Below are 17,276 nucleotides of genomic sequence, written 5' to 3'. Positions count from 1 at the left end.
AAGTGAGAACAGAAAAACACAGAAACATCTGTGACTCCAAAATCTGTTTTCGGGTTGGAACTCTCTTATGTAGATCCCAGAGTGAGTGGAAATGCAAAAGGGGAAATAGGAAGGGATAGGGCAGAAGAAGTGGTCCTCAGTCCTAACTGTGCCACCTAACAGTGGTCTACTTGACTCAGCTCACATCATGCTTTCGGATCTCCTGTTTCCTCATTGTAAAAAAGGGGGTAAAAATAATCTTTCACAGAGCAGTAAATATAATGATTAAATAAGACAGTCATAAAAATTACTTGGAAAAAAATAAAAATACTCTTTGTACTCGTTAGTAATAACAGACTAATTACTGTCTCACACATAAATGCCACATTTCAAGTTCAACGTACCTTTAAGGACTTTGAAGGTGTGATGTTACAAGCAAAGCAATATTCATAAATTACCATAAAATATTTTTTTAGTGGCAATATTGGAGCTCAAGTGGGGAAAAATCATCACACACTCACAGTGGTAACCAGCTTGTTGGTAAGTTTTCTCTTCAAGGAAAAGGATGACAAGAAAAAGAAAGCCAACCATATAAATAAGGAACTTGTCTTAAAAGAAAGACAATCCATTGTAGATATACCTTTTTGCAGATTTTTTCAAAGTTGATATCATCACTGAGAGCAGATTTAGTTACTGTATCAGGTTTCAATTCCTGTAAAAAAAGGAAAATAATTTTAGCTATGAGTCTAAGTTTAAAGCATCATTCATTATTAATTATTATGAGGTAGGTACATTCCTTCCCATGTTTGCTTTTAAGAAATCTGATATGAAATAAGTTCTTAGTTTTTAGACGAGAATAACTTCTATCCAGTAATAAATTATCATACTGTGAAAAACCACAGAAACAGGAATTTAAGAGCTAATCCTCTTAAGACAATTACACTCAGATTCCAACGAAGCCAGAAAATTCAATGTGCCAAGAAATCTCCAGCATAATAAAAGTTCTTTAACTGAAATCAGATTAAAAGAATTCAAACTGTTAATTTAAGATTTCAAGGTTCAAGAATTATTATTACTTATTTCAATAACATTTCAGGATAACTGCAATTATATCATTTCATATCAAAATGTAAAATTTCTAGAGAAATACTTAATTTTAATTATTGATTAAAAATCTAAGCTACACAATACTTTTATATTATGCAAGGAATTACGATTTATTTTAGAAAATTGAAAAAGAGAAAAGTAGAGAAAAAAGTAAAATTACTACCACTGTTTACATGGTTACAATTTTATTATACACTCTTCTACAGGTTTCTTGAAGAGAATTTAAGTTTGATATACAATTCACGAAGGAATGAAGGGTGATGTTAGAGCATACAAAAAATGAAATTTCTCTTAATAGTTATTAAACTGTCTTAAATGCTATTCTATTGTGCAGGAAAAATACAGTGAACATTTGCATATTTTTTCATAATATTGTTGAGAAGACAGCTAAATAAAAAATCTGCCAGTTGGTTTTAAAACACACTGAGCGACAGTGAGGTAGATATGCATGTGACATGGTAAAAATTGTAAAGGTACTATTACATGAAAATGATTTAAATTATATTTTAAATAAAAATAGGACTATAGGATTCTGTGAGTTAGCTTTATCATTTAATGACAGGGTAAATGTTTATCCATATTTGTTTCATTCTTCTCACGCTTTCCCAGTCTCAAAAATAAATAAACATTAAAAAAATTTTTTGAAGAAACTCAAGAAAACTACCAAGAAAATGAAAATGAGATAAAGAAAACAGCAGAGGAGGACCCCACATACCTGTAACTGAGGTCCCTGAAGATGAAAAACAAAACAATGAAAAAACTCCCAATACTTAAGACTATAATTCTAAAAATCTTTCTGAGAAAACAAGCAAAGACAGAAAAACTAAAATGAGCTGCAATGACCAATAATGCAACCAATCTTTGTAAAACTATTACACATTAAAGACAAAGAAAAAAAATCTTCAGAGCCTGGAGGCTAAAATAACAATTTGGTTCTAAGAGTAAGAAAATAAGGCTGTTATCAAGACATCAAGAATAATATACAAAGCAAATTCAGAGCAGCATTTTCAAGGTAAGCAGGTACAAGTCAAGAATTTTATACCTAGTCAAGCTGCTCCACAACTATCAAGTCTACAGAAAAAAAGTTCTGGACCTGCAAAAATTCAGAGAACATTGCACACATCTGCCTCTGCAGAGGAATCTTCCAGAGGAGAAGCGTTGGCCAGTAAGATATAACTCTGGTAAAAGAACTGATGATGAGTATCTATTTGCCGAGCTAGAATGAAAACAAATATGGGGACACAGGATAAAGAATTGAAGGTACACTTGATATACTCTAAGTAAAATAAAAATGCTTGAAAAAATAGGAGAAAGGGAGAGTGAGTACACTGACTACTGTTTAGGTAAGAGGCGGGAGTCAAAGGACAAGGCTTAAAATGGACTGGAAAGAAAAATATTACATAAGAAAAGGGAAAGTAAGGATGCTATAAAATATGTAAATACAAAGATAAACCATGGAACAAAAATATATCTTTCTAAATACCAAAAACCTCTTAAAAATTGCAAAAAGAGACACCTAGACAGATACAACATAGAATACCCAATAATTAGAATGTAAAATAATGTGACAGAGTTGAGAGCAAACATAAGGAGTATACTTTAATGTGAATTAGTTTAATGTACCTACTAAAGAGAAAAAGATGTCCAGACTAGATCAAAAAACAAAACCTAAGTCTAAGCCATATATAGGAGACACACAAAACAGTGAATCAAAAATGCTAAAAATAAAGGAATTTGCAAAGACGTATGAGGCAAACAAAAAAATCAGAAATCAGGAGCTGAGATCATTCATCTGATGATGAAGAATAATTAAGAAAAAAATGAAACAAGACAAAACTACAGCATATGAAGAAACAGAAATCTGTTACTAACAGAAGACTTTCACACAACACTCTATTAAAGAAAGATCAAAATGGGGGGGAAGCGTTGAAAGTATTAAGCTAATAAGGTATATCTGTCTTACAGATTTATTTTGAACATTATTCTCTAATAATACAAATTATACCTTGTCCTCAAGCATACATGGAACATGAAAAGACTGATCAAATATTAAGTCAAAGTAAATATTATCAAGCAAAATATTATAAACAGTACCCCCTGATCACAATGAAAACGTAGGAATTAAAGAAAACCAACCTACAAACAAAAACGCTCTTCTACCAGGAACTTTTTAAAAAACAACAAAAACCTCAAACAACTTTTGATAAAGGGAAATTTCAGGGTTTCTGAAAATTAATGAGGAAATGCTGTATTTCGGAGTTTATGGGACACAGCTAAAGTGGTTTTTATTCTTATTTTTTAATGAAATTAGGATTCCTGGATCTTTTTCAAATATTTATTTATTTGCAAGAGAGGGCATGAGTGAGCGAGTGAGCACGGGACAGAGAGAGAGAGAGAGAGAGAGAGAGAAAATCCCATGCAGGTTCCTCAATATCAGTGTGGAGCCTGACGTGGGGCTTGAACTGATGAACCACGAGATTGTGACCTGAGCCGAAGTCAGACACTTAACCAAACGAGCCATGCAGGTGCTCCGAAAGTGGTTTTTATTTTTAAAACAACTGTGTAAATAAAAATAAGTTAAAAAAAAATAAATGAACAAATGCTCAACTAAAAGGAACTTGAATGATCTTTGTTGGAAAAAGACAACTCCATTAAATCATGTGATCTGTCCAAAGTCCTATAATTAATTAATTAATTAGTGCTTTTACTAGATCATTACCTGTTTTACTGCCACTATGATGGAATCCAAAAAGATCTTCATATTAAAACCATTCATGTGAAAACTAACACAAAAGTAAACTGTATTTCATGGTTCCCAATATCATATGACTATTTGAACATCATCAGAAACTTCTGGTTTATAAGAACCTTCTAGTTTTGGGGCGCCTGGGTGGCTTAGTTGGTTAAGCGTCCGACTTTCGCTTAGGTTGGTGGCTTAGTTGGTTAAGCGTCCGACTTTCGTTTAGGTTATGATCTCGTGGTTGTGGGATCGAGCCCCGCGTCGGGCTCTGTGCTGACTGCCAGCTCGGAGCCTGGAGCCTATTTCAGAGTCTGTGTCTCCCTCTCTCTCTGACCCTCCCCTGCTCATGCTGTCTCTCTCTCTCTCTCCTATAAATAAATAAAAATATTTAAAAAAAAAAAAAAGAACCTTCTAGTTTTAAGTGAAGTGGTAATGATTCCTATAAGTTGTGTTTAATGTACCTTTCAACACACAAAAAAATAGATATGATTTTTAATAAATGTGAGGTGTTGAGGAACTCCAGTAGGTTAATTTTGGCAACTTCCGTGGTTTTTCAGTACTACAGGGAAAATGTTATGAAGGTTCAAGATAAGAGAATACACTTAAAAGAGAAGTACAGACTGAAGGTGATCTGAATTTAATGACGCTGAATACATTTAAAGAAACATGTGCCACTAAAAGAGATTGGCCATTTCTTGAGCTAATTATAAGCAACAGCCACTTTCAAGATCTGTGAAAGATCTGAGATTTTACCCTACTTGAAAGTTAACAAGTTAGCCTGACAGAGTCTAATGGATGCCAGCAGAAGACACAAAACTCCTGGGCCATACGCAAAGGGCAGCTTATTACCCAAACAGCAAGAACCAGAGTGCCTGCTTTTTATCTCATCCATTGTTTCTGAAAAATATCAAAGGCCCCAGACACATAGTAGACAGTAAACTTAACAAAGTAAATGCCGCAATCAAAACTAAAGGAGCAATTTGAGAATATAATACCTTCAAAAATTAGCTAGTAAGTGGGGAGCATATTCTCAGATTGAAGAAGGAAAACTGTTTACATTTGTACCTCTGATGGTACAACCTGTAAACACAAATAGGGTTATAATAACCCCCTACTTTTACAACATAAGCACCTATTATTTACACATTCTGTCCTAAGTTGAATGGCTTCCAAACATGCCTTGAAGATGGTAGCAAAATGATTTTCCTTTAGAGTCTCCATAAGGCATACAGCCCTGCTAACATCCTGGTTTTAAGACTTCTGACTTCTAGAACTCTAGGATAAAATATCCTTGTTGTTTTAAGCCATTAAATTGGTGATAATTGGAAAGGTAGCACTAGGAAACTAATATACTTTCTATCTGCTACCAATCTTCATATTACAAAGTAATTCGTTACACTGTATTATTTGCACAAGCACTATGTACCATAAACAATGCCCAGAATTAAAATGTTTATATTACGTTATCACATTATTAATTACCAAAATAAAATTAAGATGCATATGGATGGCTTAACCTCTCCTTACGACAACACTCACTCTTGAATATTTTGCAGCCAAGTTGGTTATTGCCTTAGTTTTAAATGTAAACACATAACAGCATAGGAAATGCTACCTCCTAAGTTATAGCTCCTATAAAACTTTTAAATGGTGTTTAAATAGCAAATCTATATGGGTAGAAATCCTGTACCAAAGCTAAAATTTCGGTTTAGTGCTATCATAAGTAGACAAAGAGAAACTAATGAATCCAAAGTCTTTCTAGACAATGCAAAACCAGCATTAAATACTATATTATGAAGTTATCCTTCCCTCCCTATACACTTATTCATCAGAGAACAGGTATTGGCTTTTAGAGTAAGACTCCTTTTGATGTATTATCACAAATGGATAGACAGTGCCACAAATGTTAGTATTCCCTTCAGGATAAGAGGAAATTTAACCCATAGGCTTTTTGCATCCTTCTAAGAGTCTGCTGGAGTCTACTTCGGAAGTTTATGCTAAACTTTCAAAACTCACAAACTGCCTCTTATTGCTCTAAATTCTAGATTTATGTATTCTGATTCAGAGTACCTAACATACTTTTATTTATTTATTTATTTATTTAGTTAGTTAGTTATTTTTATTTACTTTGAGAGAGAGAGAGAAGGAGACAGAGTGCAAGCAGGGAGGGAGCACNTATTTATTTATTTATTTAGTTAGTTAGTTATTTATTAAAACTGTTTATTTACTTTGAGGGAGAGAGAGAGAGAGAGAGAAGGAGACAGAGTGCAAGCAGGGAGGGAGCAGAGAGAGAGAGGAAGACAGAGAATTCCAAAGAGGCTTGATGCTGGGAGCTCAGAGCCCAACATAGGGCTAGAAACCATGAACCCTGAGATGACGACCTGAGCAGAAATCAAGAGTCTAACGCCCAATTGACTGAGCCACTCAGGAGCACCTTTAATATACCTTTAAAGAGAGAAGTTTTAAACAACATTCTCATTTTTCTTGGACTGAATGAAAAACTAAATAAGTTATAAGCTGGCAATACAGTTTGTCATATTTTAAGAATAAATTACACTTCAAATAGATACTGAAAACCAGTTGCTATAGCAAATTTCACTAAAGTCCACTAGATCATTGATTTAAACTGTCAGGAATACTGGGAATTGATTTTTTCTTTTTCAATTCTGAAGTAATTCACAATTTTCAGAGAATGCTTAGGATAATGGGTAATCTATAGGATTTTCAGCTGTGGTGTATCTTACCTGACAATACATCTACTTTCTTTGTTATAAATGAATGGCTCCCCACAAGAGTTTGAAAAGCAAGTGAAATTGCAAGGTTTGTGGATAAAACTCCAAAAAGCCTTAATTTAGTAAAAAAGTAGAGAGCTCTGAAAGTACAAATGGTATTTAGAGGCTTGAACAATAAAGAGTTGCCATAGTTCCAGCTTTCTGGCTAACTATTCAGAAGTGAAAGTACATTCTAACCAGCTTGTTGGGAACAGTTATGCTTCAAGTACATGGGAAGGAAGAAAACTTGAACATGGTCAGGTAGTAAGCTATCTAGCCCAAACGAAACGGTTTTATGCATTATATAAAACAGTCACAGAATAAGTTATGCTTCTATTAACCTCTGCCTTCCATTTTCTTGATATAAAAAATGGAATGAAAAGCACAGAACGTAAGGTTCATCAAGGGTAAGAAAGGTCTTCACCTTTGCCTACTAGATCCCAGTATAAGATGTTTGTTGAAAGGACTGGACCAGAGTAAAGAAACTTAATATGCCTATTTGTTAATGAGAAAAGAGAAAATCTAAATGAGGTCAGTAAAGTCTCTCATCAATAAAAATGGCAAATTCAGGATTTGCCAATAAAGTTTTAGTGGGCTTTTTCTTTATGAAGCAAAGGTGAGGAGAACAAATACTGGGAGAATGGGAGAAGGTAAAATATTACTTGGGGACTCACTGAAACGTACACATCATATTATGAATGGGTGGGAAACCACGTCAGCTAATAATCCAGGCAGGTGCCAGCTAAAAGATTTATATTCTTTCTGAGAAAAGACTTCATGCCAACTGCAAAACTAAGATCCATTTTTAGACCCAGCAACAGATATTTTATGTAGCAGCTGAGTAATTTATTCCAAGGACATTTTATATGTACTTGGTGTTGAAAGGTTATTTGGTTCCCTCACGCACCACACATGAACATGGTTAAGAAAATATTCATTAGAAATGTGGAAGAAAAAACACCAGTTTCGGGCTGGTATGACAATTTTGCACTATGACATTTCTAGACTATGGTTAATCTACATAAAATGACTAACCAGACAGGAAGACTTAGTTTTCTTTCATACAAAATTAATTCCAAAGCCTTTCTACAGATGAAAGTATTTTTCTTAAATTTTAAAAAGGTTTTTCTCTATTTTAAATTGAATATAATGATCTCAAATATTCTATGATTTCAAAAGGAAAACAAAATGCATTATTCCACATGGTAATTTGCTAATTTTGTAAGAAACTCATACACTACAGACTTGGGGAAAAATACCTAGATATATTTCAGTTTAGGAAAATAAAGTTTTGAACATTTCTGAATCAAATAAGTATGGCCAAACATATTAAGTGACAAAAAAAAAAAACATTCTTAACTAGAAAACTACGGATGAAGGATAAATAATGGGAAAATGAAGATACCAGAGTTATAGAGTAAAGATGCTAATGGAAGATGGCACTATTCAACTTTAAATGAGTGCAAGAAAGACTCAAGCTAAATTAGACATACAAAACCTGAGCAATTTTACTCAACAGTACAGAAGTCCTATAAAGGGATTTCATTTAAAAAAAAGGTATTTAATCAATAATGCAAAGAAATAAAAATTATCTATAAGGTACTTATCAAATGCTAACTAAACTTAGCTTCTGAAACTGGGCTTAGGTAGTTTCTTTTCTTAAATTTCCTTAAAATTACTAAAGTTTGAAAATCTTGGGAGTTTATTCATCAGGTGAGCAGGGCTCTGTGTTGGCTTTTATAAGACACACCTTCTTTTACTGTTAGACATTCAATCTGGCTTTATTTTCTAGAATCAGTATCATTTCTTTTATTTAAGCTTTCAAATAGAATTATCCAATTCATTTTAAAGATTAAATAAAGCATTAAATTCTGTACGATTTATATGAGAGTAGTTAGTAATCCATTCATTAAAACACTGGAAGTATGAGGGACTTAAGCTAATGAACAATTCTACCCCCATGAAGGAAAGGTTAACTCAGCAAGACTGGGATGCTCAAACTTCATATAACTGAGAAAGGTTTATCCTCAGCACTGGCCACTGACTACCTCCTGGGGATGAGTCCAGAGTCCTTGGAACACAGGGGACCAATGTGATCAGACAGTTCATGCTAACAGTGTGATTGATGGTGGCTATGTCTTTGCTCTGGGAGGCTTAAGTCTTAGCCGTCATGCTAAACCCTGAGGAGGACAGCCATGTAGATTAATTCATGCCTACGTGACTGGCTCCCAATAAAGAATTTGGGCACCACGACTCAAGTGTGTTTTCCCAGTTGGCAACTCTCTGCAAGTGTTGTCACACATCATTGCTGGGCATGTGTCCATGTGACTACACTGGGAGAGGGTGGAAGCTGCCAGCTTATGCCTGGTGTCTTCTGGACTTTCCACTCATGTGCCTTTTCCTTTTGCTGATTTTAATTGGTATCCTTGGACAGTAACAATCTGTTACTGTGAGCATAAAAGCTTCTCTTGAGTATTATGAATCCTAGTGAATCAATGAGTCTAAAAGGAAATGATAACCCAAGAAAGTTTAAGAGATCCATTCAAGGAGTTACAACAGGGCTAAGCCTGGAACCCCAGTTTCCTTTTTGCATAACCTGTCAGTGGTGATAAATTAGAAATTGTTTTCATTCTTTCCTCATCACATTCAACTAAAGTTGCTCAAGTTTCCTACATTAAAAGTAGTCATCCACTAATAATAAAATTCACCAGAACATTCCAGTTCCCTTATTCCACACTATGCTGGATGCTACTGCTTTGCTTACATGCAAAATAGCAAATCTAATTGGATTCAGGTAATCCCAGTTTTGATTTTGTGCCTATCTCCTTGTCTTTCCTCTCTACAGAGTACAGAGTAAACTGACTCAAAACTAGATAACCAGTGTAGTGTTGTCTCTCATTCCAGAGAAAAAGTATGTTTGCATTCAAACTCCTCTGTATCAGGCTGTGGGGAGGGAGACTGAGTCAAGACAATAAATAACTTGGGGGCAGTAACCATGCTGACATCTTTAATTCTCATTAAAGTTGGGCTTTTAACTTAATAAAATATAAAAGATGTTTGTATTTTCCCAAATGTGATTACAACTGGAGTATGTTTAGCTTATGAGGGGCTACTACTGGACACAAGGAATTAAAGGGAGACAAGAGAAGTCTGAATTCTTAGAGATTTTTTTTTCTATTTGGAAATGAGGCAAGAAATGCATTTCTCTGAAAGAGGCTCTGAAATAACCTGTGAGAGAGCTACTGACATCCAAATCTTCATGCTTTTCCAGATGGAAATCTCATTATGGTAACCCTCCAGTGACAACAAAAAACTCTGTTCCTAAATATTGTCCTACTGTTTCCTAAATACATTTCTACCAGATGGAACTTCAATACGGTATACTCTGTCATCATATTGCCAAAGGATTTTTCCAAATAAAATATCTCTGTCTTCCCCCTTCACCTATTCCTGTGTTCCCTACTGCAATTAATGGCATCTCCAGCCTCTGCTGCTCAGATGAGACAGCTCAGAGTAATCTGACACTGCGGGCCTCTTCGTCATGCTCCTGTTATGTTCCTACCCTCCCCGCCTTTTGCTTTCTCTCCTGTAATTCTGTTGAATTTGGTTCCCTCTTTTTGACTACTCATAGGTTCAGGATTTCACTATGGATTGTGTGGACTGTAACAGCCTAACTGGGGTTCCTGCCTCCATGAGCAGCAACTCCACAGCCCACTGTGTCAACATCCTGAATAAAGAACAGAGACAAAGACATGGAGTCTTATGTTCAAATGCTTTCATTACCTGGTCTCCATGTATCTTTCTGTTTTAATATCATTATATACTATTAAGGGTCTCATATGCCATCTAGGTTTACATAACATCTCCTAGGTAAATTTTATCTCCTCCAGCATCAGTATCTTTAGTAAACTGTCTGCTTTTTCAATTTTATTTGTCTTTTTTCTCATTGGTCACTTACCTTTTACACTCCCTCGGTCCCCAATTAAAATCTATCCATGTTTCAACTCTTGGTTTCTAAATGCCACTGAAACGAAGCAGGGCTTCATAGAGAAAGGACTGATTACAGATCTAAAAGAGGAAATTAATCCTTAAAACATTTTGTTATGCCAGAAAAGGAAGAACTAATCGGATTCTCTCAAAAAGTCATGTAGCCAGCTTAGAAGGGATACTACTGGTCAAATTTGGGTGTCAAAAAAGACATTGACAGCAACAGATCATAAACCCACTGACCACATAATTTCTTGTTCAAGCCAGGACCCATTTGGAAGTGACATGATGCCATATTAAAAATTAAACTGAGACAAGTGGTGATTATCAGAAGAATCCTGGGGAAATCTGGTCTTTAGTTAACTGTATAACGGTAATTCTAGTTATCTCCAAATGCACTTTATTTTATTTTAAATCTACTGCAAGTAGGCTTCTGCCCCCAATTATACCATCACTCATATTCTTGTGAAAGTCACCAATGACCTCCATCTCACGAGCAGATCTCCGTACTCCTCTTACTCGGCATATCAGCAGCATCTCTTTCCCTACTTGACAATCATCAGCTTTTAACAAGTTAATTCCTCCTCCTCCTTGATTTCATTTGACTTACAGGACTCATACTCTAGGCTGTTCTATCTTAGTCTCCTTTGCTAGCTCCCCTCTCCTCTCTGGCTTCAGAGTGGACTAGGATTCTGTGCTTGCTAATTTTTAATTCACTAGTATCTAGTACTTAGTAATTTCATCCAGTCTCCTGACTTGAAATTTCACATAAATGTCAACTCCCCAAAGTCACTATCTCTAATCCAAATCCCTCTTCTGCACTTTAGACTCATATATCAAACTGCTACTTCACATCATCTCTCCTAATCCTTCCTACTTTACTCAGGTTTTCCCATTGCGTATTATCTATTAGCATGATAAATAATGAATACGTTGTCTTCCCTTAGATAACAGACACATGAAAAGATGCTCAACATCACTCACCATCAGGGAGATACAAATCAAAACTACAATATCACCTTACACCTGTCAGAATGGATAAAATGAACAACACAGGAAACAACATGTATTGGCAAGGATGTGGAGAAAGGGGAACCCTTTTACACTGCTTGTGAGAATGCAAACTGGTGCAGCCACTGTGGCAAACAATATGGAGATTCCTCAAAAAGTTAAAATACCTATTGCCTTTTGATCCAGCAATTGCACTACTAGGTTTTTATCCAAAGGATACAAAAACACTGACTCAAAGGGATACATGTATCCTGATGTTTATAGCAGCATTATCAACAACAGCCAAATTACGGAGAGAGCCCAAATGTTCAATGACTGATGAATGGATAAAGAAGATGTGGTATATATACACAATGGAGTATTACTCATTCATGAAAAAAAATGAAAGTTTGCCATTTGCAACAACATGGGTGGAGCTAGAGAGTATTATGCTAAACAAAGTCAGTCAGAGAAAGACAAATACCATATGATTTCACTCATATGTGGAATTTAGGAAACCAAACAAGCAAACATGGTGGTGGCGGGGGGAAAGAGATGAAGACTAAGATACCAACCCTTAACTATAGAGAACAAACTGATGGTTATTTATAATAGGGGAGTGGATGGGTGAAACAGGTGATGGGGATTAAGGAGGGCACTTGTCGTGAGGTACACCAGGCATTGTATATAAGTGTTGAATCACTAGATTCTAAACCTGAAACTAATATTACACAGTATATTAACTGGAATTTAAATAAAAACTTGGAAGAAAAAATTATGTTGCCTTCCTCAATTCTCCCAAAAAAGAGATTATAAAAGATTAGGAAACTTTGCGTAAATTTCCCCTCCCACAGGTTCATAGGAACCTAGAAAATCACATGGCAGGTGGTGAATGCTCAAAAACACTGACTTAAGCTAGCCTTGCTTGGTAGGTACTATGAATTGCTAAAGAAATACCTTTATCATCTCACTACTGGGTACAGCAGAGCCCAGACTTGCCAGCACACACTGCCCCTGTCCAGGAACTACGGCAGACAGTACATTTGAGAACTATGTCTTTCATTCAAGTTTACTACTTCTTATTTTTCTAAAACAAAAGACAAAAAAAAAAAAAACCCCACAAAACCCACCAGTTATTTTTTACTCTTCCCCACATTGTGATGTGACTGTAAATCACTATCCAACTTAACACAGAACTTCTGGTAAGAAAACTAAAAAAAAGAATCTAAACACTTTGAATTTCTTGGTTCCCTAAGGACTTCCTTTATAACTTTTCCAAATAAAAACAATAAAGCAATGTAAATTTAAATCTCCATTCTATTACTTGCGAAGTCATAGTCAATCACCTGTTTAAGGCTCAGCTTCATGCTACAGAAAGCCTTCCTTGAGTCCACAAAGCTATACTAAGTGGCTCTCCTCTGATACATCTATGAGTGTATGGAAATTGTGTTCACATGTCCATCTCTGTCTTTATACCCTTCTCAAGGACAAACATATTAATTTCTATATTTGTATAAAGTAGCAGAGCATCTGGCATATAGAGCAGACACCTAATAGATTACTGATGACACAAAGAGCCTTGGTCATATCAATTGCTCTTATATAACAGACATTAGAAGTATGCGAAATTATCTGGCAAATTATAGGACTAAATAATATAAGGTAAAATGTTTGTTTTGTTCTGTTTTTTAAATCCTGCAGTACTAACTAAATTAATAAGAATGGTTTCTGCTCCTGATCTAAAGTCACAATGCAGCATGGACAATGATAATGGACTGTGGAGCATATTGGATTTCCAAGAGATCCCTGTTCAAGAACACTCTGTCACTGAAATAGTTTCAGCATAACTTTCCTAAATGCTCTTAAAGGCAACAGCTATCTTAAATATTTCATCTAGGGGTGCCTGGGTGCCTCAGGCAGTTAAGCATCCAACTCTTGATTTTGGCTCAGGTCTCGATCTCAGGGTTGTAACACTGAGCCTCACATTGGGCTCCGTGTTGTACATCTCTCTCTCTCTCTCTCTCTCTCTCTCTCTCCCCCTCTGCGCCTCTCACCAATTCATGCTCTCTTTCTCTCTTTACAGAAAATACATTTTTTTAAATTAAAATATTTCATTGTCATTTATACAGAATAAAAAACTAGATTTAAAATCTTAAAAAAATATTAAAAGTACTATGATAGGAACATTGATATTACACTATTTTACTTAATCCTTACAGCAAAGAAGTCAAATAGGAAATATTTCAATTTTTAAGATAAAGCACACAATTAGATAAGAGTACAAAACAGGTATCAACCCAACTTGTTAAAGCTTTCAGGAAATGACACAAATGGCTTTACTGTCCTTTGCTTTTTTAAGTGTATTTTTCTGCATCTTAAAAGTTATCAACACACTGCTGAAATTATTTTGAAATTCAAATTCTTAAACCTGAAATAAAAAATTAACAAGTTAGATAAAGGATAAAAAACAGAAAACTAAAAAATTCAAGAACAACTGTAATAAAAACTTATTTTCATTCTGATTAGAAAAATTTAATGGTTTGGGGTGCCTGCGTGGCTCAGTAGGTTAATCCTCCGACTCTTGATTTCAGTTCAAGTCATGATCTCACAGTTAGTGAGTCGGAGCTCCATACTGGGCTCTGTGCTGGCTACGTGGAACCTGCTTGGGATTCTCTCCCTCTCTCTTCCTTTCTCTCTCTCTCTCTCTCTGCCCCTCCCCACTCATAATGTCTCCTTCTCTCTCAAAATAAATAAATACAAACTTAAAAAAAAAAGAAAAATGTAATGGTTCTTTGCTATAACCTCTTTAAAAACCTATTTATGACAGATGTGTATATTAATACTTGAAACATTACTGAGAGGTTTCTATTGTGCAGAATATCAGGCACTGTGTGAAAAGACAACCAAATACAAAATTACTGTTAGTACATACCTATCAATAATTACTTTATTCATTCATTTATTTATTTATTTTGCTACCAATAATCATTTTATTTTTTTTATTTTTATTTATTTCTAGGAGAGAGAGAGAGAGACAGTGTGAGCAGGGGAGGGTCAGAGAGAGAGAGGGAGATACAGACTCTGAAATAGGCTCCAGGCTCTGAACTGGCAGTCAGCACAGAGCCCGACGTGCGGCTCGAACCCACGAACTGCGAGATCATGACCTAAGCGAAAGTCGGACGCTTAACCGACTAAGCCACACAGGCGCCCCAGCCAATAATCATTTTAAATGTAAATACACTCAATGCACCAATCAAAAGACAGAGGATGAATAAATGGATTAAAAAAAAATAACCACCACCTATAAGCTGCCTAGGAGAGACTCACTTCTGAGAGTGAAGGGATGGAAAAAGATAATCCAGGCAAACAGAAATAAAAAGAAAGCTGGAGTGGCAAAACTTATGTGAAATAAAACATACTTTAAAACAAAGACTGGGGGCTTTGGCATTTTCTACATACAGTATCATGACAACAATAAACAGTGAGAGTTTCATTTCCTCCTTTCCAATTTGGAGGCCCTTCTTTTCTTTTTCTTGTCATGGCTAGGACTTCCAGTACTATGTTTAATAAAAGTGGTGAGTGTGGGCATCCTTGCTGTGTTCCTGATCTTAGAGGGAAAGGTTTCAAACTTTCACCACAGAGTACATTGGCTGTTAATCTGTCACACATGGCCTTCATTATGCTGCAGCACGTTTCCTCTTTACCCACTTGAGAGTTTTTATCATAAGGGGATGCTGAATTTGTCAAATGCGTTTTCTCCATCTCTTGAGATGACCATATGATTTTTATTCATTTTACTTATGTGGTGCATCATGCTGAATGGTTTGCAGATACTGAACCACCCTTTCATCCCCTGAATAAATCTCACTTACCATGATATATGATCCTTTCACTGTACTGTTGAATTCAGTTTCCAAATTGAGGATTTTTGCATCTGTGTTCATCAGGGATACCAGACACTTTAAGTTTGTGGGTTTTGTGAAGTGTCTTTGTCTGGTCTACGTTATTAGGGTAAATTTGGCCTCGTAGAATGACTTTGGAAGAGTTCCTTTCTCTTCAGTTGTTTAGAATAGTTTGAGGAGAATAGGAATTAACTCTTCTTTAAATGTTTAGAACTGTGAAGCTATCTGGTACTGGACTTTTGTTTGTTGGGAGTTTTCTGATAACTGATTCAATTTCACTACTAGCGATTGGTCTCTTCAGATATTCTATATCTTCCGGATTCAATTTTGGAAGATTACAGGTTTCTAGGAATTTATCCATTTCCTATAGGTTATCGAATTTGTTGACACAGGATTATTCATAGCAGTCTTACGACATTTATATTTCTGTGTTACGTGCTATAACTTCTCTTTGATTTCCCATTTTATTTATTGGGGGCTGTCCTTTTTTTTTTTTTGAGGAGCCTTTGTAATGCCTCACCCATTTTGCTTATCTTGTGAAAGAAACACCTCCTGGGGCGCCTGGGTTGTTCAGTTGGTTAAGCACTGGACTTTGGCTCAGGTCATGATCTTGTGATTCAGGAGTGTGAGCCCAGCGTCAGACTCTGCTGACAGCTCAGAGCCCAGAGCCTACTTCAGATTCAGTATCTTCCCCTCTCTGCCCCTCCCCCACATGCACTCTGCCTCTCTCTCAAAAATAAACATAAAAAAAAAAAACCCAAAACACCTCTTAGTTTCTTCAGTCTTTTCTAGTGTGTTTTTTTAAATCTCTATCTTGTTTATTTCCACTCTGATCATTATTTCCTTCCTTTGACTAACTCTTGGCTTGTTCTTTCTCTAGGTACTTTAAGTGTAAGGTTAGCTTGAGATTTTCCTGTTTCTTGAGGTAGGCCTGTATTGCTATCAACTTCCCTCTCAGAACTGCTTCTCTTGCATCCTATAGATTTTGGGGCATTGTGTTTCTATTTTCCCTTGTCTGAAGGTATATTTTACTTCCTCCTTGGTTTCTTGGCTGTCCCATTGGTTGTTTAGTTGCATGTTGTTCAGTCTCCATATATTAGTGTTTTCTCCAGTTTTCTTCTTGTAGTTGACTTCTACTTTCATACTACTGTAGTTGAAAAAGATGCTTGATATGATTTTTCTTGAATTAATTGGGACTTGTTTTGTGGCCTAACATATGATCTGTCCTGGAGAATGTTCCCTGTGCACTTGTGAAGAATGTGAACTCTGCTGTTTTTGGATGGAATGTTCTAATTTATCTATTAAGTCCATCTGGTCTAATGTGTCATTCTAGGCCAATGTTTCCTTATTAATTTTCTGTCTGGATGATTTATTCATTTATGTAAGTGGGTTATTCAAGTCCCCTACTATTAACATATTATTGTCAATGTCAATTTCCCCCCTTTGTGTCTGTTAATATTTGCTTTATATGTTTAGGTGCTCCTATGTTGGGTACAGAAATATTTGCAAGTGTTCTATCTTCTTGTTGGGTTGATCCCTTTATCATTATGTATACCCTTTTTTCTCTTCTTACTTTGTTTTAAAATCTGTTTTGTCTAATATAAGTAATGCTACTAAATGAAGTCAGTAAAGTTGTAGAATACAACAATCAACATGAGCAAACCTTGGAGATACTGTAGGTTTGGTTCCAGACAACTGAAACAAAATGAGTATCACAACAAAGGGAGTCAAATGATCTATTAAGTGCCTAATAGCATTATGTCTAAGATACAATGTACACTCCTTAGTTGAAAAAAATTA

General features: G+C 35.6%; 1 protein-coding gene across 3 annotated transcripts in view; it reads right to left on the bottom strand.

Annotated features, from left to right (window-relative positions):
* The window catches only part of SRFBP1 (serum response factor binding protein 1), a 64,245-nt gene that overhangs the window by 17,337 nt on the left and 29,632 nt on the right, over positions 1-17,276 (bottom strand). For all 3 annotated transcript variants that reach the window (XM_077753028.1, XM_077753030.1, XM_077753029.1), the window contains one exon: positions 620-691. In XM_077753028.1, coding sequence (XP_077609154.1) covers positions 620-691 — 72 coding nt within the window. The remainder of the gene's footprint in view (positions 1-619; positions 692-17,276) is intronic.

The sequence above is a fragment of the Crocuta crocuta genome, unplaced genomic scaffold (assembly GCF_008692635.1).
Source record: "Crocuta crocuta isolate KB4526 unplaced genomic scaffold, BGI_CrCroc_1.0 scaffold377, whole genome shotgun sequence".
Lineage (NCBI taxonomy): Eukaryota > Metazoa > Chordata > Mammalia > Carnivora > Hyaenidae > Crocuta > Crocuta crocuta.
This window is presented reverse-complemented; position numbering and strand designations above follow the sequence as displayed.